At 43.4% G+C, this 27,984-nt stretch overlaps 1 protein-coding gene across 1 annotated transcript in view; it reads right to left on the bottom strand.

Annotated features, from left to right (window-relative positions):
* Window positions 1-24,079, bottom strand: part of GIPC2 (GIPC PDZ domain containing family member 2) — a 58,114-nt gene extending 34,035 nt beyond the window's left edge. Inside the window, exon 1 of the mRNA XM_075321115.1 lies at window positions 23,630-24,079. Coding sequence (XP_075177230.1) covers window positions 23,630-23,914 — 285 coding nt within the window. The 5' untranslated portion in view covers window positions 23,915-24,079. The remainder of the gene's footprint in view (window positions 1-23,629) is intronic.
* Between the last annotated feature and the right edge of the window lie 3,905 nt (window positions 24,080-27,984).

The following is a 27,984-nucleotide window of genomic DNA, read 5'->3' on the forward strand; positions in this document are numbered from 1 at the left end:
AGATGCAGTACCCTGTGGCGACTGAAGCCTCAGGGGTGCCACACATGCAAGAGCTGGATTCGCAGCTGCACTGCTCAGTTCTGCTGTATAATGTATTCTCTGCTGTAGCTTTCATGTACAATTAGTGTTTCTTTGACCCTCACCCTATATAAGTTGAAGAGTGAAGATACAGAGCGCCACTACTTCTCTGCATGCATTAGTACATCAGTTGTTAAGCGTTTTTATTTTTTCTCTTTGTCTTTGCATTTGAATTCATGTTATATGAAGATGATGTATCATTTTATATTCACGGCTGTGCACAGAGCTGTTTTTGAATGTATCTCTTCTTCAGGTTTTGGGATCTATTCCTTATGTACACACTTCATCACAGCTTATTCCGAACAGCAAAAAACTGGTATTACTTTTTGCAATGAAGAAAAACTCAGTGTGAAAGAAGCTGAATATGATTAAAAGGTTTCAAAAAAATGTTTTAAAAACTTTTCGTTATATGCTGAGTACTATTTACACTGCCTGAGCATCCGCCACTGCCCCAACTGCTGCAGGTCAACAGCGCTGCAGCCAATCATAGAGCTCAGTGGATCATGCAGTCTGTATGTTACCGCTGCAGCCGAACAAGAGAACAGGGACCCAACAAGGGTAAGCAGTGATCATTATGGCTTTATATTAATAAAACAACCCATGGCAAAACGTTTTATGTAACGGAACAACACTTTTACATATCTGGAGCACAGAAAAGAAAGTATACAGTATAAAAATCTATAAAAAATATACAATATAAAAATATACAAAAATATACAATAGAAAAATTTACGAAAATATACAACATAAATATCTACAAAAATATAGAAAAATATACAATATAAAAAGCTATACAAATCTACCTCAATATACAATATAAAAATATATACAAAAATATACAATATAAAACTTTAGAAAAATATACAATATAAAAACTTGCAAAAATATACAACATAAAAACCTATAAAAAATCTACCTAAATATACAGTATAAAAATCTATGCAAAATTATGCATTATAAAAATCTACAAAAATACACAATATAAATATCTACAAAAATACACAATATAAATAGCTACAAAAATATACAATATAACAATCTACAAAAATATACAATATAAAACAATATAAAAAAAAACTACAAAAATATACAAGTATAGAAAAATATACAATGTAAGAATCCTTGTGCTAATTTTCTCTTTCTTGGGTTTTGTTTAGTTTCTGCAGTTTAATGGTTAACACTGTGGACTTTGAGTCCAGTTGCTTCACCGCCAGCTATAGGCTCTACACTAGGTGCAGCACGCCGGGAACGAACGAGTTAAAACAACAAACTCATGGAAATAGATCGCAAAATGGAGGGTTTTTTAACTCTATCATCTCCACAGCGCACAATATAGAGGTAACATTGTCTCCACATTGTGACCTGCAAACCATAAGATGAAAAATTCAAAATTTATCAAATTCATGACCCCAAAACAACAGACTTGCAGAGAAATCCAGGTCAGAAATATTATGTAAATGAGTCTCAGAGTGAATTGGGGGTGGGGTGACTCAGGCAGGTCGTGCATTACTCCGCCCACATGCACTTTCAGGCTCATTTGCATACAATTTATAGCCAGGTTTTCTCTTTTAGGCCATATAGGTTTGTATTTCTATTACCCACACGGCCTGTATATTAACTGATATTTTTATACATTCTCTATAATGTAGCAGCTGAATGTGGATTTATACTCTATAAACTTGTCTATTTGAGCAGAAACACCTGAATATTTTAATGTCTGGAGGTCCTGACTCTTATCCCAAGAGATATCTGATCAAATAAAAGCACGCTCAGCCAAACCGAGCATGCACGTGTATGGTGGGGTCTTTATAAGAACCCTCAGCCATTCTCCGCCACATTTACACCTTGTAACGCTCTTTTATGAAGTTGCACAATGACTTGTTTTTGTTACATTTTCTAATTCTGTCCATTTTATATGATCATTTTGAACAGTTATAATGATCCCTCCAATGGCTGCAGGATAATCAATCTGGGGGCGTCCGAAAAACAAAAACACCGGCCCATAGTTGGCATGACCCGAACTTGCGCGGGGAAACCCCAATGGATTTCAAGTCCATCGCCTTAACCGCTCGATCGGTATTTTTGCCTGATGCCCCATGAATGATTATCCTGCAACTATTAGAGGAAATATTTACTCCAATATTATAAAATAAATGGACATTAGGGATTAGGAAAACATGACTACTTCCATTCACAAACAGCGCCACCCCTGACCACAGGTTGTGTGTGGTATTGCAGCGTATCACCATTCACTTCAATAGAAGATAGCTGCATCCAAAAAGAAGTCGATGTTGTTTCTAGAAGAAAGTGACAGTTTCTCTAACCCTGTACTGCCCCTTTAAGGGCTGTTCAGTGTCTCTATAGATCTACACTACTAAGCTTTAGGTACGAGGCAGATGTCCTATTCCCTTTACCTCATATTCCCATATGTCACAATAGGTCTCTGTGCAAGAATTGGGCGACTTTTTGAACCCGCTCTCACCCTTATTTGCTGCCCCCTGCTCCAGGGAAATGATGGGTACAGAGGTTTCCTGGTTATGATTTTCTGGTTAGGACATTTTGTCCTCTATTTTCCTGTGCTGGGTAAAAATAAAAGCTGTTATTCAGTGATTGGCTGCAGCGGTGATGTGCACTGTAGTTGAGACAGCCGGTAAAAGAAGATGAGCACAGCGGCGGATAGGCAGTGTTGGACCCAGGGAGGTTGAATAAAAGCGTTTTTTTGTATTAAAGGTAATGTGTCAGGAGCTTTTTGCTATTTAATCTGAGAACATAGGGGTTAAGACCCTGATTCCAGGGATGTGTCACTTGCTCATCAGCTTGCTTTTGCTTCAATATAATCAGTGTTTTATCAGCAGGAGATTATCACTGCCAGACTAGGTGTTGTGTGCCAGGCAGTATAGCTAATCTGTGTAACCATGAATCCCCCCACTGATTGGCACACAGTATACACAGGAAGCTGGGGATTTACACAGCTCAGCATTCTGAGCACTGCTACATCTACAACTGAGAGAACAGCAATTGTATTAAATCTGCAGCAAGCAGTGATACATTGCTGGAATCAGGCTCTCAGTCCCTACATCACGCTGCTCTCAGATTGCATAGCAAAAACCTGCAGACAGATTGATAGAGGACAAAATTATATAAATGGAATTCCCCTTTAATTAATATATGGAGGTCGTCTGCATTTATTTTGTGCAAACATTCATTGTGTTAATCAGATTTGCAACATGATCTGACTACACAGAGCTTGTTTGTAGTCTGTTACCGTGGAGACACATTGTCTAAACAGAAGCTGTATACACAGATCTATAGCTACATTTCAGCTTGGCTGTGACATGGGTTTTCCTTGTGAGGAGCACAGCGGCCATCGATGTGATGATGTCCGTCCTTTCGGAGGGTTAACCATGTTGCTACGCAAATCTTGATTGTTTTCCCGGCGCTGAATACTTGTCTATCGCAATGATTGGTGTTTATAGCAGAACCTCCTTTGTCTGCAGCCTCCTGACTCCATGGAGACTCGAATAAACCAAATCTTACCACTGCCAAGAAACAAAGAGAAGACAAACTCCTGAGTCACCGGCCGGGGAGATCCAAGTCACAGCAGCAAAGATCAGCGGCTTCCCCTAATTATTTTTTTTTTGGGGGGGGGGGCGTTATTCTGAACTTGCCTTTGATACAGGACTGGGGGGGGGAGGAGAGTCGGACATAGTAATCATGGGACCCCATAGGAAAAAGTCCAAGTTGGGCCCCTCTCCCCATTTGGGAGACACAGAAGAGGTTGAATGATGCTTCTGACCACATAGGATACTGGAGCCAGGCTGTCCCATGCCCGCCACTTCTGTCCGGGACCCCTCCATGGTTGCACACCTCCATGGTGGGTGCACCCCTGAGGACTGGTAGCCAAGCCTCAGTCATTGGACCTGGGAGGATGAGCAGAATGTGATTCTGGAGAGGAGCAATTCAGTTGGCGCTGCCCTGGTCCGGTATCCGGCCGCAGCTCTGTGCCATCCTGGGCGCTTCTAGGACCCCACAACATGAAGACATTGCCCGAGTCTTAGTCATTACACCTTATGCGGCGTCATGATAAGTGTAAGTAGCAGAGGTGCCCAGGATGTGGTGCCAAGGACGCCAAGCACAGAAGTGAAGCCCGGCCGCCCGGGAGGACCCAACTGGAGCATAGATGAGCGCAACAAGAACTAAACTGCTCACCTCTAATAGATAGGGAAATATAGTCTGCGGAGATACATCATAGGAAAAGTGGATTTAACACCAGCATGCTGACAGATTCCCTTTAACACCAGCATGCTGACAGTTTCCCTGTACCACCAGCATGATGACAGTTTCCCCGTAACACCAGCATGATGACAGTTTCCCTGTAACACCAGCATGCTGACAGTTTCCCCGTAACACCAGCATGCTGACAGTTTCCCCGTAACACCAGCATGCTGACAGATTCTCTTTAACACCAGCATGATGACAGTTTCCCTTTAACACCAGCATGATGACAGTTTCCCTTTAACACCAGCATGCTCACAGTTTCCATGTAACACCAGCATGCTGACAGTTTCCCTTTAACACCAGCATGCTGACAGATTCCCTGTAACACCAGCATGCTGACATTTTCCTTTAACAAAAGCATGCTGCTAGTTTCCCCGTAACACCAGCATGCTGACAGATTTCCTTTAACAAAAGCATGCTGACAGTTTCCCTTTAACACCAGCATGCTCACAGTTTCCCCGTAACTCCAGCATGCTCACAGTTTCCTTGTAAGACCAGCATGATGAGTTTCCCTTTAACACCAGCATGTTGACAGTTTCCCCGTAACACCAGCATGATGACAGTTTCCCTGTAACACCAGCATGCTGACAGTTTCCCTGTAACACCAGCATGCTGACAGTTTCCCTGTAACACCAGCATGCTGACAGTTTCCCTGTAACACCAGCATGCTGAAAGATTTGCTTTAACAAAAGCATGTTGACAGTTTCCCTTTAACACCAGCATGCTCACAGTTTTCCTTTAACAAAAGCATGCTGATAGTTTCCCCGTAACACCAGCATGCTGACAGATTTCCTTTAACACCAGCATGCTGAAAGATTTCCTTTAACAAAAGCATGCTCACAGTTTCCCCGTAACTCCAGCATGCTCACAGTTTCCCCGTAACTGCAGCATGCTCACAGTTTCCTTGTAAGACCAGCATGCTGACAGTTTCCCCGCAACACCAGCATGCTGACAGTTTCCCCGTAACACCAGCATGCTCACAGTTTCCCTTTAACACCAGCATGCTCACGGTTTCCCTTTAACACCAGCATGCTGACAGATTTCCTTTAACACCAGCATGCTGACAGCATCCCTTTAACACCGGAATGCTGACAGTTTCCCTTTAACACCAGCACGCTGGCAGTTTCCCTTTAACACCAGCATGCTGACAGTGTTTTTTTTCCTTTAACCTCAAACCAAAAAAAACAAAAAGAACACCATGTGATAAGTAAGGATTCATAGCAAACACTGATCACTGCTCGCGGCCACGAATACTTCTATATTGTCTATATCTTTTCCCTGGGTCTCTCCATTCCAATTATATATTGTATATCATTATTACACCCTCATAATAAATGACATTTGCTTACTCAGCGGGTGAAATAAGTATTGGACACATCACACATTTTCGAAGTAAATATAATTATATAATTTAGAAATTATTCTGTAACCAATGACAATCAGTATCTATTGCAACAATAAAGTTGTGAAGGACTTGAGACAGCTCACTAGTTTTACCCATTATTAGCTGTTTCTTGTGTGGCACCTTGGTAATCAGACATCTTTTTATATCAGTTCTTGATTATTTTTCAGGATTGCTTTCTAATTACTGACAGATTCCAGCTGGTGCCAGGACTTTCCATGACTTTTTGCATATTTTTTTATTCATGTGTTCAATACATTTCTCCTGTTTCATTTGTCATTATTACACAAAACATCATTTATGGCCCTCTATATTTACTTAGAAAATTGGTGATGCGTTCAATACTTTTTACACCTGGAATATACTGAGGTTATGTAAGGAAAGTTGGAGCGTCACATTAAAATAAAGATCAACGTGCGGCACACAAGGATGTCAAGACTAAAAACGACAACCTGGAAGCCATAATTCACACATTGGATGTTGTCTGAGTGCCAGCCATTCTGATATTTACAATGGAATCACTCGAGCGATCGCACGGGGAGAGGATTGTACTCGGTGACTAATGATTATACGCTGATCCACATCACACTAATTGCAGAATTCATGCAGATAGGAAAATAATTAGGGAGGGACCTCCCCTTTATTGCCACATTGTCAATATCTGGACGATGTAGAGGTCATATTACATATGTACGTCACTGAAGCTGTAATCACCTCCATTCTGTACGCGGAAGAAGAAGTTTTATTATTTGTTTTATTAAATTCCCATTGTGAAGGTGTCTCATGTTCCATGACTACAACCAAACACAAGCCCTTAATCCGGCCAGCTTGTCTGAAGTGTGAAGGTGTTGACTGCACTGACAACCGGACAGCACTGAGAATGACAATCAGACACCACAGCACTGAGAATGACAACCAGACAGCACTGTATGAAGACTGACAACCGGACAGCACTGAGAATGACAACCAGACACCACAGCACTGAGAATGACAACCAGACAGCACTGTATGAAGACTGACAACCGGACAGCACTGAGAATGACAATCAGACACCACAGCACTGAGAATGACAACCGGACACCATTGTATGAAGACTGACAACCGGACAGCACTGCACTGAGACTGACAACCGGACAGCACAGCACTGAAAATGACAACCGGACAGCACTGCACTGAGACTGACAACCGGACACTACTGCACTGAGACTGACAACCGGACACTAGTGCACAGAGACTGACAACTGAACACCAAAGCACTGAGACTGACAACCGGACACCACTGCACTGATACTGACAACCAGACAGCACTGCACTGAGAATGACAACTGGACACCAAAGCACTGAGAATAACAACCGGACACTACTGCACTAAGACTGACAACCGGATGCCACTGCACTGAGACTGACAACTGGACACCACTGCACTGAGACTGACAACCAGACACCACTGCACTGAGACTGACAACCGGACACTACTGCACTGAGACTGACAACCGGACAGCACTGCACTGAGACTGACAACCGGACAGCACTGCACTGAGACTGACAACCGGACACCACTACACTGAGAATGAGAACCAGATGCCATTGCACTAAGACTGACAACTGGGTGCCACAGCACTGAGAATGACAACCACACATTTCTGCACTGAGAATGACAACAGGACACCACTGCACTGAGAATGACAACTGGACCCCACTGTACTGGGAATGACAATTGTCCACCACTGTGCTGAGAATGACAACTGGAGAGCACTGCACTGAGAATGACAACCGGAAGCCATAGTACTGAGAATGACAACCGAATGCCACTGCAAAGAGAAAGACAACTGGACACCACTGCACTGAGAATGACAACCGGACACCACTGCACTGAGAATAACAACAGGACACCACTGCATTGAGAATGAAAACTGGACCAAACTGTACTGGGAATGACAATTGTCCACCACTGTGCTGAGAATGACAACTGGAGAGCACTGCACTGAGAATGACAACTGGAAGCCATAGTACTGAGAATGCCACTGCAAAGAGAGAGACAACTGGACACCAATGCACTGAGAATGACAACCGGAACACCACTGCACTGAGAATGACAACAGGACACCACTGTGCTGAGTGACAATTGTCCATCACTGCACTGAGAATGACAACTGGAGAGCACTGCACTGAGAATGACAACTGGAGAGCACTGCACTGAGAATGACAATCGGAAGCCATAGTACTGAAAATGACAACCGGATGCCACTGGAAAGAGAAAGATAACTGGACACCATTGCACTGAGAATAACAACCGGACACCACTGTACTGAGAATGACAATCGGACACCACTGTACTGAGAATGACAATCGGACACCACTGTGCTGAGAATGACAACTGGACCCCACTGTACTGGGAATGACAATTGTCCACCACTGTGCTGAGAAAGACAACTGGAGAGCACTGGACTGAGAATGACAACCGGAATCCATAGTACTGAAAATGACAACCGGACATCACTGCACTGAGAATGACAACCGAGTGCCACTGAGTCACCTCATTTATATACCTATGGGGGGGAAAGCAGGAGCCTGGTGGTTCATTGTTTCAGTCGGTCAACAAAGCAAGGATTCACAGCAGAGGTAGAAGCGGAGACATGAGGCCACCAGTTCTGAGGGCCTCTTCCTGACTGGCGTCTTTGACGTCCAATTCAAACTGGCGATGGTGTCCAGATAATGGAAAAAAATCACATTTTTTTTTATTTTTCAACAGGTTTTGCCTATTTGCAGATTTATTTTTTTATTTTTTTAATACCGCCCCCCACCCCTCTAAATTTTGTTCCGATCTTACAACAAACAGAACAGCTCTTCTGTTAGAACCAATATACAAGTAATTATAATCAATGTTATGGGAGGCCAGGATTTTCCATATCATTTATGAACTATACCATCAGCCCATCCTCACAAGAAATGGCTGATAGCAGAAAGCAATAGAAGATGACCAGGAAAGCAAATGGTCATGTTAGAACTTGTGTTTAAATTTAGGAACACTGAAGTTTGTCTTCGGTTTGTCTGTAATTACATGTAAGGGATACGCTACAATTTAAGGGGAGAGTCAGCGCAGACGAACAATTTGCTGCAATTGTCCCCGGTATCCTGCGAAGTCTCATACACAGCAAACAGCAGAGCATCAGACATCATAAACAGATACAAATATTGCAAGTTGTGTTGAGCGAGTAGTTAACTATTCGTACTTGCTATGCTGTTGGTGAGTATTGTCCGCTACTTGCATATTCGTTACGAGTAGCGGGCGCAATGTAAGTCAATGACAAATACTCGCTAAGTAGCGAATAACCTGAAAGCCGTAGTTTTCGTGCGAGTAGCGAATAGTACGGCTTTCAGGTTCCTCGCTAGTTAGCGAGTATTTCCCAGTGTTCTCCTGGAGCTTCTTCTCCTACAAAAACAATGTGAGTATGCCCTCTATGTGCGCACTTTGCGTTGTCCTACTTGTAGTTCTAAACGCATCCTCTGTCAAAAATTGCTTTTGCCAAAGTTGCTTTTGACCACAAAATCGCGGTAAATATGCATGCGTTTTTACCACGTTTTAGCTGCGTTTTTAGCGCTTTTTACATGTTTTTCCATTGCGTTTAGAGAGATGCGTTTTGAACATAAAGACACTGCTAAATAAAGTTTAAACAGTCAAACACAATGAAAAAAAGGGAAAAAAAGGATCACATATATAATTATTGAAATCATAACGAAAATAGTTATATTTCATAAAATTCTAGCGGTTTTATACTATTTATCGCTAAAATAGCAATAAATTAATATTTTCATTAATTTAATTATCGGACTATGTGTGTGTGTGTAAAGGGACATATCATTCCATTATTTTGATGTCAGAAAAGCATGCGTTTTGGTAGTCCAAAATGCATTCTTTCTGCAGCTAAAAAGCAGGTAAAACGCTAGAATTTTGATGTTTGTTGCTTTTTACAACTTCTCATTGACTTCAATGTTATCAAAGCACAGCCAAAATGGCAAAAACAATTGACATGCTGCTTCTTTGATCGCATGGTTTTCGCCCAAATTTATGCAAATTAAACGCAGCGTTTTGAACTGCAAAGTGCGCATGAGAAATCCCCATTTCCCATAGACTTTGCAGGAAAATCAAAACGCATGCCTTTTGGCATGAAAACGCTGCAGCTCAAAACGCTGCGGAAAAGCAGGTGAAAACACAAAGCGCAGACACAGCCTAAAAGATGTTGTGTGCAGATACCCTGAACCATTCTCTTTGCTGAGATTTACATCTCACTGCCCTTCTATAAAAAAAAAAAACCTATCAGCATTTATATACAATGTATTACTATGTAGCCACAGCCTTGGACTGGCCAGCAGGAGAGCCGGAGAATCCCCCGGTGGGCCCTTTTGCAGTACAACGTCACCTACCCTCCAATACAATGAGTATTTGGCACAATACACTTGTTTTACTAGGTAAAGGTATAGGAAGCATCTCATTATTCATTCTATATATTTCTATATAGAAGCAGAGGTAAATTTGTAAATGTAATATTTGCATATAGTTGGTCAGTGGCCCCCAGAGTCAGCGACCCCTGCTACCCCAGTCTGACACTGCGTATCCATGCAGTTTTTGCAACTTTTCTTTCTATGGTGTGTAGTTGCTATTCTCTAGCTCAGACCTCATTCCCTTCCATAGGACCTGTGCCACATTATGCCAGCGCACAGCCCCATTTCATATTGATGACTTTTCCTAAGTAGCGTCCTTCTTAAGCTCCTGGATAAGTCTTTCCATCATCGTGGCAGGGATGATCCTAATGGCTTCTGAACCAATGACTCCTGCTGATATTTAATCAGCCTCCAACGTGCAAAAAAACAGATTTGCAATTAAAGGCAGCTAAAATCACCGTCATTGTTAGGCTGCTTTCACACATCCATTTTTTGCCGTGTGGCACAATCCGGCAAAAAAACTGATGCAACGGATCCGGCGTAAAAACGGATCCGTTGAATCAGTTTTTTCCATGCGTTCCTTCAGTTTTTTGACGGATCCGTTGAATCAGTTCTTTCCATGCGTTCCTTCAGTTTTTTGACGGATCCGTTTTGCTACTAAGCATGCGCAGTTCAAAAAAACAGATCTGTCATTGGATTCTGTCATATGCCGGATGATGACGGATCCGGCGCCCATAGGCTTTCATTGAAACTCACGCCGCACGGCGCCGGATCCGGAGCCATACGTTTTTTTTGCCGGAGACAAAAAAACAGTGCAAACAGCGTTCCATCCGGCCACCGGATCCGGCAAAAGCCGGATGCAACGCAAGGCCATGCGGCACAATCCGGCGCAAATACAAGTCTATGGAGGAAAGAATGGATCCGTCGCCAATAAACGTCGGAACCGTTCTTTCCGTTTTTTACCGGATTGTGCCGCACGGCAAAAAACGGATGTGTGAAAGCAGCTAGCAGCCGCGCGATTATCAATGTTGGTCACCGTCAGACATGAAGCGCCACACGGTGCCAGACTCGGAAAAGTTTGGTCTGCCATACTGGGAGTTTTGCTTTCTCCCAGCCCCCATCCTCCAGTATGTGGAGATCACATTTCCTTGGAAGGAGATGAGGCTTTGTCTCTGGGGAGCCGCTTGCTGCTTGGACATGTGTTGTAGCTTTTCAGTGATCTCTATAGATGTCTTCCATTATACAGAGAATATGAAGCAAAGATTCTAATTTTTACAAGTCGTCTCAAAACCCTCCTTTAAGTAGAAGCCCCCCGGTCTGGCGTGTCGCGTGTGCGGTGCCGCTCCATAAGAAGCCACTCAGGAGATCATGCTTAAAGTCAATCATTTCCAAAACGTCTCTTCTTCTTCCCTGCCGGCTGTTAAACCTTAACCACCGTCTTGTGTTGCAGATATTGTTTCTTAGTCTGAGATTCCGGAATTTTACTGTAACACATATTTTTCCGGACCATATATAGCCTCCCATGGGAATGTGACGTGTCTGTTCCCCGTCAGTGACCTCTGACCTGCAGCCGCAGAGGAATCCGCCTCCCAGCAAGAGAACCCCGCACTATGGGGGGAGCACCGCGAGATAGGAGGGATGACGCCCTGAAAAAAGCCGGACTCAATCTGCGGGACACGTAACCTACGAAACCAGAACCGGCATTTCACTGAAAATCCAGCTCCAAGAATAGTCACTATATAAAATCCCCCCCCCTCCCAAAAAGAAAAAAAAAAAGAAAAAACTGTAACAGTTAATAGTTAATTTCATAATGTGCCACTTTTTTAATTATTACAAAAGCGCTGAAGCGGAGGGTAAATTTACATGGACAGCTGCTCCTTGTGAGAAGCCGCCACCGTCACTGATGGAGGAGCTGCAGACGACCGGGCTTTATTTTCAGTTGTTATTTGGTTACTGTATGGCACTGAGTACTGTATGGCGGTATTTACTGTGGCACCACTACTTAGGCACTTTATAATAATAATAATAATAATTTTATTCATTTATATAGCGCTATTAATTCCACAGCGCTTTACATACATTGGAAACACTGTCCCCATTGGGGATCACAATCTAGAGTCCCTATCTGTATGTCTTTGCTGTGTGGGAGGAAACTGGAGAACCCGGAGGAAGCCCACGAAAACACGGGGAGAACATACAAACTCCTTACAGATGGTGTCCTTGGTGGGATTTGAACCCAGGACCTATGATATATTGTGTTTGCAGAGTGAACATTATACTGTATATATACAAGCAGTGCTGTTGGCATGATTGTAATAAACTATAAGATAATATAATAAAAGTCCGCCAGAGAAGGCCTCCAAACCGAGCCTGATTGCCCATCTTCAGGTGGCGCTTACATAAACTGCTCCTATTTTTGCTAGTGATTGTCTTGCATTAGCTAGGATTGTTATCAAAAATTGTAACAGTCTTTTAAAATTCTGGTCTGTTGACATCTACGATATAGCATTCTTATTTAGTACTTGTTGCCCCAATCGAAAATCTATAACACGGCCCCATCTATTGTGTGATATTTATAATACCGGTGTCTTCTTATGCAGAAGGGGCACCTTTGAGTCTGGGTGCATCCGCCCGTGTATATTTCACATTTGGTGCCATTTGAACATGGTGAACTGCATGGAAAGGGTATGTGTAAAAATGGGGAAAAAAAAAGGGACCGCAATGGGGACATTTCAAACCCCTAAAGGTCAACCCTGTTTGTGGGTACTTATCTTCAGCGTCCTGTTGTCGGCTGCCCTCTATCAGTCATTGTAGATCAGGGCACCACTCAATGAATGGCTAGCCCGGGAGTGCATGGGCTGTAATGGCCTCTATACTGGTAGTCAATAGGGTATATAACTAGAGACAACCCCTTTCAGAAAGCAGCTACTGAGGCAATCAGCTGATTGTTGCTGGTCCCACTTCCAGCCCCTCTGTCAGTCAGATAATATTGCCAGGGGACATCCCCGACAGCCAGTTAGTGGCATGTAGTACTGCATGGTGGCCACGTAGGTGAATGGCCATCCACGTAATACTGGGGTTTGCTGAATGGGAGCTGCTCTTATCGAGCCTTGCAGTTCTGGCAACAGAATGGGGTCCTCTCCGCTATTATGTTCATATATACGGTATGTAATGGAACAACACTATTACAATGTACCTGTTGTTTCAGGAAACTTTTCAGAGTAAGCCGTCCTATGTGCACACAAGGAATAAAACTATTCCTGGTCTTTATATGACTTTGTATCCTGAATGTTTGACAGTTTTCCCCTCTGTTTCCCCTCTGCAATCTTTATCTCTAGTTTTCAGTTACTTCTAAGCTAGTGAGTGGTGACTAACTGCAATGATGTCTCCCGTACACAGAGAGGGATTCCTGCTCTGCTGTCTCTATGTGACACATATTCAGAAGCAGCAGTATGGAGGATATTTTTATGATAGTATTGAGCAGGGCAGCTGTGACCTCAATTCTGAGTGAGATATAACTTATTAGAAAGTAGCAGCAGCATGGGGTCATTAGCAGCAGTACTGAGCAGTGTGGCTCTGAATCTTGCTCTAGCTCTGGTTTTAGATAAACACTTACTAAACATCTGGCGAATGGAATACATTATACCACACTAAAGAGCAATACAGATATAAATCTAGATATGGGCGTGAAATAAAAACTCACTAGAAAGAGCAGCAGCATGGAGGACATTATAGAGCAGTACTGAGCCGTGTAACTGTGAATTCAGCTCTGGTGTGTGAAATAAACACTTACTAGAATGAAACAAAACTAGAGAACATTATAGAACTGTACTGTGCAGTAGAGATGTAAATCCAGATCAAAAGGAAAAATAATCTCACTAGAAAGCAGCTGTAACACCTGCCTGGATCCACAGACTCAGGCTGTAATGGACAGGCTAGAGGGAAGCCACTCGCCAAGCAGGACCCCCAGAACCCTGAAACCCTTTAACCCCTATACAGGGATTTGGAATTACACAGGACCCTGGAGATCACTACATGTGGAAGGAAGCAGTCCGAGAGAGTAGTCGTCAGGCAGGGTCAAACCAGGAATAGCAGAACAGGGACAGAATCGGCATACAAGGACGTAATCAGAAAACACAGCAGAGGTCAAAACTGGATCGGGCAGTGAGGTACGAAAACAGCAGGCAGAAGGGTAGTCAGGAAACAAGCGGTAATCAGCACACGAAATCACAGGACGCAACAGGAGCCAGAATTTTCAGAACTATCTCTGGCAGAGGTCAGCAAGACAGGAGGGGAATTAAAAAGGATGTGGTGTCTTCCCATAGGCTGTAGCTGAATGATGGTACTTCAGCTTGGAGACACCCGCCACCTACAGTCACCCAGTGGCACTGCAGAGCCCCAGGAAACCCAGACCAGTGGATGAGCGGAGCCTGCGCCCACCAGTGTCGCTGGCATCGACTCCTCTCCCATCACTAGCACTATCCACGGCAAGAACACGGCGTCGCCTGGCGATCGGAGTAGAAGTCGATGGAGTGGACTCCGATGGTGACGTAACAGCAGCATCAGCAGCATGGAGGACTTAATACAGCAGTACTGAGCTTTGTAACTGAGAATTCAGCTCTGGTGTGTGAAATAAACACTAGAATGAGAAAGACTAGAGAACATTATACAACTGTACTGTTCAGTACAGATGTAAATCCAGATCAAGAAGAAAAAAATCTCACTAGAAAGCTGCAGCAGCATGGAGGACATTATACAGCAGTACTGAGGAGTGTTACTGTGAATTCAGCTCTGGTGTGAGATAAACACTTACTAGAAAGAGGAAGAATGGTGTATATTGTACAACTTTACTGAGCAGTATAGATGTAAATCCAGATCAGGATGAAATATAAACTCACTAGAAGGCAGCAGCAGCAACATGGCCAAGATGATACAGCAGTGCTGAACAGTGTAACTGTGAATTCAGATCTAGTGTGAGCTAAAATATTACAAGAAAGAGCAAGACTGGAAAACATCTGAGCAGTACACATGTAAATCCAGATCAAGAAGAAAAAACGTCTCACTAGAAAGCAGCAGCATGGAGGACATTATACAGCAGTACTGAGCAGTGTAACTGTGAATTCAGCTCTGCTATGAAATCAACACTTACTAGAAAGAGGAAGAATGGTGAATATTATACAACTCTACTGAGCAGTATAGATGTAAATCCAGATCAGGATGAAATATAAACTGACTAGAAAGCAACAGCAGCATGGAGGATATTATACACCAGTACTGAGAAGTGTAACTGAATTCAGCTCTAGTATGAGAGAAACTTTTACTAGAAAGGGGAAGACTGGAGAACATTATACAACTGTATTGAGCAGTATAGATGTAAATCCAGATCAGGATGAAATATAAAGTCACTAGAAGGGAGCAGCAGCATGGAGGATATTATACAGCAGTACTGAGCAGTGTAGCAGTGAATTTAGCACTGGGATTAGATAAAAATGTACTGGAAAGCTGAAGCATAGGAGATTTTACACAGCATTACTGAGTAGTGTATCTGTGATACCAGTGCTGGGTGAGAGACTATACACCTACTAGAAAGCAGCAGGACTTCATGTGTCCCTCGCTCACTCTGCTTCTGCCTCCTTTCTTTATAAACTTTAATAGGCAGCTGTAATCTGATCCCTCAGTGAGCTGACAGTCCCTCTTATCTTGAACAAGATGGATATTAGCTGTATTTCAAAGTGAATGAGGAGAAGAAGAGGCAGGAGGAGAGGAGGCTCATAAGTGGAGAAAGTAGTTTCATATGTTCAGCTGTATTATTGATTAATGCGAAATATGTTGAAAACTAAAGAATCTTTACAATCACAGAGCATCTTAATGACTGATATTTGCTGGCAGTTACCTGACTCTAATGTTACGACACGGAGGCAGCTAATATTAGGATGGAAAATCAATGTAAAACAGGTTTGTTATATTTAGAGCAATGATAACGCCGCTATTCTAATGTCACACCCGGAACCAATCTAGCGGTGATTAATCTACAGGTTACTCCAGAAGATCTGTGTGAATCACCGCTTATATCAGCGCGGCAAATCCCATGCATGATCCGGGAAACTCGCCAGAGTCATTAGTGTAATCAGTGCTTTCTGGGGTAATTAGGGCCATGCAATTATTTTATGGCCATGTTCACACTCGGTGGTTAGGAGTAATTAGGTTTCCACATCACCTTCCAGTGGCCTAAATATGGGGTGTCTGTGTGACCCGAATTATGGTTTTGACAAGACTGAAGGGTAAATTAGCTACAACCCCATCACCATCATTCCTCTGTAATCTCATATGACATAAGTGCATCCATATTTCCATATTGGTGTAACCTTGCACGCTCAGATGGCATTTCGGGAAATACACTGATGGAGGCCCAGTCATAAAATAAAGAAGGGCATTAGAGTCACTGTAATAGGATGGTCATATCAATCCGAGTGGAGCCCGGTCCAGCAGTTGGGGAAGCTACTGGCATCAGGGGCATATGCCCTGTGTCAGTTTCCGTCTTCCCCTTTCCTTTCCATAGACTTCATTGGGCAGCTGTAACCTGATCCCTCAGGAGATCAGGTCAGCAGGAAGTCTCTCCTGATCTTAACCCTCTGCCTCATTGTGCTCCAGGCTACCAAGTGTGGCCATACACAGGAGAAGATGTCATTCTACCAATTATCTTCTGACTGCCCCGTACAGATCTCTGCCAAACATTCCTGTGTGGGGACCGGCCGAGACAAAGGCAAAACGTTCCTGTGTGGAGACCGGCCGGGTAAAAGGCAAAACATTCCTGTGTGGAGACCGGCGAGGACAAAGGAAAAACATTCCTGTGAGGAGACCGGCCGGGAAAAAGGCAAAACATTCCTGTGTGGAGACCGGCCGGGTAAAAGGCAAAACATTCCTGTGTGGAGACCGGCTGGGTAAAAGGCAAAACATTCCTGTGTGGAGACCGGCCGGGTAAAAGGCAAAACATTCCTGTGTGGAGACCGGCCGGGTAAAAGGCAAAACATTCCTGTGTGGAGACCGGCCTGGACAAAGGCAAAACATTCCTGTGTGGAGACCGGCCTGGACAAAGGCAAAACATTCCTGTGTGGAGACCGGCCAGGACAAAGGCAAAACATTACTATGTGGAGACCGGCCTGGACAAAGGCAAAACATTCCTGTGAGGAGACCGGCCGGGAAAAAGGCAAAACATTCCTGTGTGGAGACCAGCTGGGACAAAGGCAAAACATTACTATGTGGAGACCGGCTGGAGCAAAGGCAAAACATTCTTGTGTGGAGACCGGCTGGAGCAAAGGCAAAACATTCTTGTGTGGAGACCGGCTGGAGCAAAGGCAAAACATTCCTGTGTGGAGACCGGCTGGAGCAAAGGCAAAACATTCCTGTGTGGAGACCGGCTGGAGCAAAGGCAAAACATTCCTGTGTGGAGACCGGCTGGAGCAAAGGCAAAACATTCCTGTGTGGAGACCGGCTGGGAAAAAGGCAAAGCATTCCTGTGTGGAAACCAGCCGAGACAAAAACAAAACATTTCTGTATGAAGACCGGCCAGGACAAAGGCAAGACATTCCTGTGTGGAGACCAGCTAGGACAAAGGTAAGATATTCCTGTGTAGAGACTGGCCATGACAAAGGCAAAAACATTTCTGTGTGGAGACCGGCCTGGAAAAAGGCAAAATATTCCTGTGTGGAGACCGGCCGAGAAAAAGGCAAAACATTCCTGTGTGGAGACCAGCCAGGATAAAAGCAAAACATTTGTGTGTGGAGACCGGCCGGGACAAATTCAAAACATTCCTATATGGAGACCGGCCTAGAAAAAGGCAAAACATACCTGTGTGGAGCCCGACTGGGAAAAAGGCAAAACATTCCTGTGAGGAGACCGGCCTGGAAAAAGGCAAAATATTCCTGTGAGGAGACCGGCCTAGAAAAAGGCAAAACATTCCTGTGTGGAGACCGACCGGGAAAAAGGCAAAACATTCCTGTGTGGAGACCGGCCGAGAAAAAGGCAAAACAATCGGATAGTGCTTGTAAATACTCGCAGTTTCGCAATGTACCGCTTGTTGAGGTTTTCAGCTGTTCTTGAGATATTGACACTTTTGTGTAAAACGTTTCAAGATAACAGATCAAACAGTAATGGCGAACAATCATTCCTGGCTACACTTAAAAGGACGGTTATAATTGGTCATTGGGGACATCTTCTATATCAAGTTCCACATAGAGTAACTGGATCTGATCCCCTTCCCCCCCCCCCCACCCGGTGTAAATTCCGCTGTTCTCCTGAATCCGGCGATGTTTCTCTTTTCTTCCTGTGCCTCTCCGTTCCTGAGATATGACCCCTTACTTTCTGTGTATAAATCTAGTCTTGTTTGCCAAGTGGGTGTGGCCCTGATAAAGACACCTGCACAGAAAAGCTGGTGACCAAACCCACTTGGCTAAAATGTAAATTTATATACAGGGAATAAGAGGCCATATCTCAGGAACGGAGAGGATCAGGAACAAAAGAAAAACATCGCCAGATTCAGAACAACGGCGTTTACATCAGGGGGATATAAAAATATAGAATTATGGTGACAGGTTCGTTTTAAAGCCAGCACATTCCTCTGTGTTTTTTTTCATAGGGTGGAAAATAGTGACAGATCCTCATTAATACCAATTGTGTCTGGAATTGCTTCTTAATCCCCTTCCAGTATTAGCTTTCAGGCTGTGTGTTCAGTGCTGCGTGTGAACCTGCAGAGAACAATGCTCCTGGCGTAGACTACAATGTCCCATCACCTGGCCGATGTCCGCACAACAGTGACATCACTTCATAAACCTCCAGCGCTACAGGTAAAGCTTCTTACCTGCGCTCACCTGCAGAGTTTCTTAAAGAGACAGTATCACTTTATTTACTGTGCCTGGCGGTTTCTATTCATCATTGTCTGTATCTCAAATGTTAATGTTTGCTACAAATTCATCTCAGCTCACATATGTTTTTTCAGAATTTGTCATTTTTTGGAGTTTGTTCGAACGGCGTGGCCGTGATAGTTTAGGTCAATTCATCATTTGCAATTTGTCGAAATGTTGCAAAATTGTAGCACAACTGGACTGAAAGGAGCAATGAAGCTGTCGGGTATTTGTCTTTTGAGCAGTTGAAGGTTATCAGCAACATCTTAAAACTCATTAAAAAGGGGCATCACAAAAAAAGGGGCACATAAGGCAAAAGAGCAAAAAAACCTTGTCATTTAAAGCTTCTCATTTGCTCCAAATACATCACTTTGAATTGTAAAGTGCTGCGGAATATGTGGCCGTTTTGTAGGAACCTTCATGGTGCACGGTTTGGTTCCAGTTCCATGACTTCGGAATGTCTGAATATTCTCAGACATTATTAACCCCTAATTCACCAGCCTTCCTCTCCGGCCAGACCAGAGCACTGTGTGACTTGGTTGAAATTACCCCAGAATATAATGTATAACATATATATTATATTATGTGGAACAGTTTGCACAAATGTTCCCCAATATAATCACTTACTGAGACAGTAGAAGTAGCATCTCCAATGAACCCTCCATCCATCTCAATTTCCCTCCTGACATCGTGTGACCCTTCTTTAAAGGGGGGAGGCAATGGCTGTCACTTCCACATGAGAAGACGTGTGCTGATTACTCTCAGGTATTATGCCTGATACCTGGCGAGGATAAGTCACCATCATGTCTGCAGCGCCGTTACCTTCTCACTTATCAATATGGATGTGACAGGCATTGGATAATCCCTTTAAAAAAAATCTGCCACTTGCAAAAATAAAAAAATTATATATATATATATCTATATATATATATATATATATATATATATATATATATATATAGATATATATATATATATATAATCTAGATATATACAGTATATATACACTGTATACATATGTGTATATATATATATATATATATATATATATATATGTATATATTACCTGGTGTAAATGCCGCTGTTCTCCTGCATCCGGCGATGTTTTTCTTTTGTTCCTGCTCCTCTCCGTTCCTGAGATATGGCCTCTTCTTCCTTGTATATAAATCTAGTCTTATAAGCCAAGTGGGCGGTTCTTTGTGACCACACCCACTTGGTCACAAGAATAGATTTCTTTTCAAGAAAGAGGAGGTCATATCTCGGGAATGGAGAGGAGCAGAAACAAATGAAAAACATCACCAGATTAAGGAGAACAGCATTTACACCAGATTAAAAAAAAATACATGTTTACGGCAAGTGACAGGTGGAGGCAAAAGAAGCTGTCACTTGCCATAAATATGTTTGGGGGTTTTTTTTCTACCTGGTGTAAATGCTGCTGTTCTCCTGAATCCAGCGATTTTTTTTTCTTTTGTTCCTGCTCCTCTCTGTTCCGGAGATATGGCCTCTTATTTCCTGTATAAAAATCTAAACTTATTGCCAAGTAGGCGTGGTCATCAGCTCTTTTTTTGGGTGTCATCTTAAGAACCACACCCACTTGGCTATCAAGACTAGATTTATATACAAAGAAGAGTGGACCGTATCTCAGGAATGGAGAGGCGCAGGAACAAAAGAGAGACATCGCCGGATTCAGGAGAACAGCGCCATTTACACCAGGGTAAAAAAGCATGTTTATGACAAGTGACAGGTTCCCTGTAAACTATGAATCAGAGCGTGTCTCTGCTGTATGGTTGTGAGAGGTGTTACAAGCCTTAGGCCTATGTGTCCATTACAGGACCAGGACACGTTTGTAACCAAAGTAAGCAAACAAGAAAGATTGTTATTAAATTACAGCAAGCAGAGATATTGAAAACATGAGGAATTGATTGTTGTTTTCATTAAGCAATGTACTCCTTTAATACAACTTTGCAAAATACTTTTTAGGAACAAACTTTTCAATGTATTTCCCCTTAAACCCGGCCCCCCTCCCTCCCGCCCCACCCGATCTCTGCTCATCCCCTCAGGCACTGATACAAGCTGCACCCTACAAGTGGAATTTACCTGTAATGTTCAGCACTCCCAGAAAACAGTGAAAAGCAATTGCCAAACCTTGTGGCCTCACAGCACAGGAAAGTGGCCGCCATTAACCCCAGACCGGATATGAAATCTATTACTGGTGACAGCCACAACCTCATAACCTCACACTCCAGACAGTTAGTTTTAGTTGTCACCCCAGTTCTTGTTGTATTTGTCCCTTCAGCTTTTGTTGTGGTTATCACCCGATTTTATGTTGTGGTTGTCACCCAAATTTTGTTGTGGCTGTCACCGGAGTTTAGTTGTCACGCCAGCTCTTGTTGTGGTTGTCACTCCAGCTCCAGCTTTTGTTGTGGTTGTCACCCCAGTTCCAGCTCTTGTTGTGGTTGTCACCCCAGCTCCAGCGCTTGTTGTGGTTGTCACCCCAGCTCCAGCGCTTGTTGTGGTTGTCACTCCAGCTCCAGCTCTTGTTGTGGTTGTCACCCCAGTTTCAGCTCTTGTTGTGGTTGTCACCCCAGCTCCAGCGCTTGTTGTGGCTGTTACGCATCTTTACTTGTGGCTGTCACACAGTTCTTGTTGTGGTTGTCACCCCAGCTCCATCTCTTGTTGTGGTTGTCACCCCAGCTCCAGCTCTTGTTGTGGTTGTCACCCCAGCTCCAGCTCTTGTTGTCATTTCACCCCAGCTCCAGCTCTTGTTGTGGTTGTCACCCCAGCTCCAGGTCTTGTTGTCATTTCACCCCAGCTCTTGTTGTGGTTGTCAACCCAGCTCCAGCTCTTGTTGTCATTGTCACTCCAGCTCCAGCTCTTGCTATCATTGTCACCCCAGCTCCAGCTCTTGTTGTGGTTGTCACCCAGCTTTATATGTGATTGTCACCTGGTTTTAGTTGTCATCCCATCTTTAGTTGTGGATATCCCCTCTCCCAGTTGTTCCATTTCCCAGACTCACTGGAAGTTGTACCTGGTGCAATAATTACGCAACAGTGGGAAGAGGAGAAAAGAAAAGCTCGGTGACAAACGCCAGGAAAACTGTAATATTGTATCACCCAGCGGATCCAAAACCAGAAATGACTTTTGTTAGGGTTTTTTTTTTTTTTAAATAAAAACTTTAAAATTTCCCTATTTTCGGAAGGGAATAATCATTATATTGCTTGCTCCGTGCAAACAGTCAATTTAAAGGGAATTTCATGTCCTACATTATACAGTGACACATTATCTCAGCTTTTTCTGTACTTTGTGTTCAGTTCCTTACAGTGTTCACAATCTTTGCTTGCAGTAAGTGAATGGAAGTGTTCATCCAGGAACCTCACAACGGACGGGATCGAGAGGTTATCCCAGAGTAGGCTCTGAGACTGGTTTTCAGCCCCATGGCAAGGCAGTGAGTTTGGAGGCTGTGGTACTTGGTCAGTGGTAGTCAGTGGTACCCAGTCAGTGGTACGCAGTCAGTGGTACCCAGTCAGTGGTACGCAGTCAGTGGTAGCCAGTCAGTGGTACTTGGTCAGTGGCACCCGATCAGTGGTATGCAGTCAGTGGGTACGCAGTCAGTGATACCCAGTCAACGGTACGCGGTCAGTGGTACCCGGTCAGTGGTATGCAGTCAGTGGGTACGCAGTTAGTAGTACCTTGTCAGTGGTACGCGATCAGTGGGTACGCGGTCAGTGGTACCCGGTCAGTGGTACCCGGTCAATGGTATGCCGTCAGTGGTACCCAGTTTGCAGTTCCGCCAGATGCTGATTGAAAACAGTGCATGGAGTCGGAGCTGCACAGCGCCATACACAGTGTAGAGGCCGCTCCTGGTACTGCAGCTCTGCTCTTATTGTAGTGAACGTGGTCTGAGCTGCAGTCCTGGGAGCGGCCATTACTACAGTGTATGGATTTCCGGCTTCGTACACTGTCTAGAGTGAGAGGTATAAACAGCTAACTCAGTGTCAGACCCCCTCGGTGGTGGTGATCGGCGGTGGTGATCGGCGGTGGGGATCGGCGGTGGGGATCGGCGGTGGGGATCGGCGGTGGTGACCTGCGGTGCTGTGGCCACCCGGACCCCACTGATCCTATAAGCAAAAGTAAACATTCCTTCGCCCTGGCAAAGATTCTGTTTCCAGCCAATACAAGTATCCACCCTGCCCCATGGCTCAGTGGCGCCCCCTGTAGCCCAGGATAACCAAACGCAAATAAATATGATAAAAGCTGAGTGATTGATAAAGCAGCGATTAAGCCCTAATGAGCAGAGTATGGCTGACTCACAGGCATCCACATCCTGGCAGGTGCCCGCCGGGCACTTTGTGCCTATTCATGGCCCCCGCCGATAAATATAAACTGATAATGGGCCAGTGATTGGCAGACTGCGGAGCCAGCAAGGGTGAGGCTCGGTGACGACTCGTTGGTGACCCTTGCCCCGAGTTCTGCCAGACTGACCCTGTGGCCACCCCTTGCCCCGGAGGGCACCAGCCCATGATCTTACCTCTTCTGGGGTGATCTGGAAAGCTTCGGCAATCTTGGCGTATAATTCCTTGACATTGGTGAAGCCCTCGATCCTGCCGGTGGGGCTGCCATGTGCCAGTTGAGTATGGAACACGAGTTTTGGGCGCAGGCTCACCGGGGGCGGTGGCAGACCGGCCACACCGGTGTCATTGGCTTTCGCTGCGCTGCTCCCCGCTGTCCGGTTTGCCACTTCTTCACTTTCCACTAACTTGGAGGAGACCTCCTTGGTCTTGTTTTTCTTCCTCCCTCTCAGTCCCAGAGGCATGCTGGCAGCGCAGGGATGGAGAGATGTGCTGGATGAACTGAAGCCCCCGACTCTAGGTCCTGTCTCCCCCACAGCCGCCTCCTCGCTGTCCTCTGTCCACCTGGGCGCTGACTCAGGCTCGGAGCATGTTCACAGGTGAGACACTTCCTGCTTCACTGGAAGAAGAGGCTGAGAACTCTCCTCCTCCATCACCTGCCCTCCCCATCTGCACCCAGCGTCCCCCTCCTCATCCTACAGCGCTCGCTCTGTACCCGCTCCCTCCCAGCTGCCGCTTCTGTCACCTCCTCCTCATCATCTTCATCTTCACTGCAAGCCCGAAACCTATCACCCCAGATAACAGAGGAAAACTCAGACACACCTGTAGATACAAATATAGAGAGATAAATAGAAGGATAGATAATAGATAGATAGATAATAGATAGATAGATAATAGATAGATAATAGATAGATAGATAATAGATAGATAGATAGATAGATAATAGATAATAGATAATAGAAAGATAGATAATAGATAGATAATAGATAGATAATAGATAGATAATAGAAAGATAGATAATAGATAATAGATAGATAATAGATAGATAATAGAAAGATAGATAATAGATAATAGATAGATAATAGATAGATAATAGATAGATAATACATAGATAATAGATAGATAGATAATAGATGGATAATAGATAGATAATAGATAGATAGATAATAGATAGATAACAGATAGATAATATATAGATAATAGATAGATAGATAATAGATAGATAATAGATAGATAATAGATAGATAGATAATAGATAGATAATAGATAGATAACAGATAGATAATATATAGATAATAGATAGATAGATAATAGATAGATAATAGATAGATAATAGATAGATAGATAATAGATAGATAATAGATAGATAATAGATAGATAGATAATAGATAGATAATAGATAGATAATATATAGATAATAGATAGATAGATAATAGATAGATAATAGATAGATATATAGATAATAGATAGATAATAGAGTGGATCCTGTGTTTTCAACAGTAGAAAAGAGATGTTATCAGTCCTTGTACAGGAGGGGGAAGTGGTGAGCTGTGATATAACCTGTAATGAATGGTGGATCCTTTGTTATCTACTGTATATAGAGGTATTAATAGTCATTGTAATGGAGGGGGAGGAGGTGAGCTGTGACATCACCTATTGTGAATGGTGGATTCTGTGTTATATTCTCTATATAGAGGTGTTATCAGTCATTATACAGTAGCGGAGGTGAGCTGTGACATCACCTATTGTGAATGGTGAATCCTGTGTTATCTACTGTATTTAGAGGTGTTATCAGTCACTGTACAAGAGGAGGAGGAGGTGAGCTGTGACATCACCTATTGTGACTGGTGGGTCCTGTGTTATCTACTGTATATATAGGTGTTATCAGTCATGCTACAGGAGGAGGAGGTGAGCTGTGACATCATCTATTGTGAATGGTGGATCCTGTGTTATCTACTGCATATAGAGGTGTTATATGTCACTGTACAAGAGGAGGAGGAGGGGAGCTGTGACATCACCTATTCTGACTGGATTCTGTGTTATCTACTGTATAAAGAGGTGTTATTAGTCATTCTACAGGAGGAGGAGGTGAGCTGTGACATCACCTATTGTGAATGGTGGATCCTATGTTATCTACTGTATGTAGAAGTGTTATCAGTCACTGCACAAGAGGAGGAGGAGGTGAGCTGTGACATCACCTATTCTGACTGGTGGGTTCTGTGTTATCTACTGTATATAGAGGTGTTATTAATCATCCTACAGGAGGAGGAGTAGGTGAGCTGTGACATCACCTATTGTGAATGGTGGATCCTGTGTTATCTACTGTATGTAGAAGTATTATCAAAAATAGCAACAAAAAGAGGAGATAAAAACTCCCCCAAAAAAGTATTATTAAATGTACTCACAGCAAAAAAGGGCAACCAGTCCAGTTAGCCCAGGCCAACACATCTAATGCACAAACAGGATGCAGACAAGCCTCTCAACATGATGAACAGTGCCCTATGCGCGCCACTAGTGTGCAATTTTCCTTGCACCTGTGAAGTGTCCATCATGTTGAGAGGCTTGTCTGCATCCTGTTTGTGCATTAGATGTGTTGGCCTGGGCTAACTGGACTGGTTGCCCTTTTTTGCTGTGAGTACATTTAATAATACTTTTTTGGGGGAGTTTTTATCTCCTCTTTTTGTTGCTATTTTTGATATTTATCAGCGTAGGGACCCGCAAGCGTGAGGATCCGTGATGAGGATTGTGGGCTTACGTACATTGGCCAATTTACAAACTAATACCTCACATATATTTTATATGTATTTTTTGCACTTTGACTATGCGGGGTGCAGCCGGGCCTCTTAATACGGCCGTGCATAGTGGAATTTCTGTCCCTTGTGTGCTGCAGTGAGTAGTGTCCGAGTAACCCGCCTAATCTAATAGTAAGGGCGTGGTAATAGGTTGCTGGCTGGACACCATGCGCATACAAGTGTGAACAGTGCCCTATGCGCGCCACTGGTGTGCAATTTACTTTGCACCTGTGAAGTGTCCATCATGTTGAGAGGCTTGTCTGCATCCTGTTTGTGCATTAGATATGTTGGCCTGGGCTAACTGGACTGGTTGCCCTTTTTTGCTGTGAGTAGAAGTATTATCAGTCACTGTAGAGGAGGAGGAGGAGGAGGTGAGCTGTGACATCACCTATTGTGAATGGTGAATCATGTATTATCTACTGTATATAGAGGTGTTATCAGTCATTCTACAGGCAGGGGAGAAAGTGAGCTGTAACATTATCAGTGATTGTACAAGAGGGTGAGAAGGTGAGCTGTAACATCACCTATTGTGATTGGTGGATCCTGTGTAATCTACTATATATTTTGAGGTGTTATCAGACATTGTACAGGCAGGGGAGAAGGTGAGCTGTGACATCACCTATTTTAAATAGGGGGCACTATTTTGTGGACCAGAATAAAATCATGTCAGACTGGCTGATCTCAGTGATTTTAGCCTCTAGTAAGCATACAACGGTTAGAGACTCATGCAAATCCATCCCACCGCTGATCGTGTGATTTAATGCACAAACATTTGCCTTTCAAAGCATTGACTTTTCACTATTTTCAGTCTACTGTGGGTGCAGCTGCCGGGACAAGTCCAACATGACTCCCCAGAGTCCATTAGTGCCTCATTTAAAGAAATATCGTCCTCTGAGTTCCTGCTTTAGAAAGTAATAATGTCTCCTTACTGCGCCCTCAAAAGCAATGTGGATATTTAACCCCTTCACCCCCGGGCGATTTTCCGTTTTTCATTTTTGCTTTTTTCTCACTTTCTTCAAAGAGCTGTAACTTTTTTATTTTTTCCTCAATATTACCATATAAGAGCTTATTTTTTGTGGGACGAGTTGTACTTTTAAATGAAACCATTAGTTTTACCACATAGTGTACTGGAAAAAGGGGAAAAAATTCCAAGTGCGGTGAAATTGCAAAAAAAGGTGCAATTGCACGATTGTTTTTGGGGTCGTTTAATCACCGTGCTCACTGTATGGTAAAACTGATGTGTCGGTGTGATTCCCCAGGTTGGTACGAGTTCGTAGATACCAAACATGTCTAGGTTTACATTTATCTAAGGGGTAAAAAAACAATCACAAGTTTGTCCAAAAACAGAATTGCACTTTTGTCACCATTTTCCCCGTAGCGTTGTCATTTTTTGGGATCTGGTGCTCTGTGACGGCTTATACCTTGTGTCTCGAGCTGGCATTTTTAATGATACCATTTTTGTGCGGATGCTACGTTTTGATCGCCTGTTCTTGCATTTTAAAAAATTTTGTGGCAACCAAAAAATGTAATTTTGGCGTTTGGAACTTTTTTCTCGCCAAACCGTGTACCGCACAGATTTATTGATTTTATATTTTCATAGATCGGGCATTTCTGATTGCGGCGATACCAAATATGTGTATATTTTAAAATTTTTAAAACTGTTTAATTTTGAATGGGGCGAATGAGGGGTGATTTGAATTTTTTAATTTTTGGTTTTTATTTTTTTTCATATTTTTAAAATC

Source organism: Anomaloglossus baeobatrachus, chromosome 8 (assembly GCF_048569485.1).
Source record: "Anomaloglossus baeobatrachus isolate aAnoBae1 chromosome 8, aAnoBae1.hap1, whole genome shotgun sequence".
NCBI lineage: Eukaryota > Metazoa > Chordata > Amphibia > Anura > Aromobatidae > Anomaloglossus > Anomaloglossus baeobatrachus.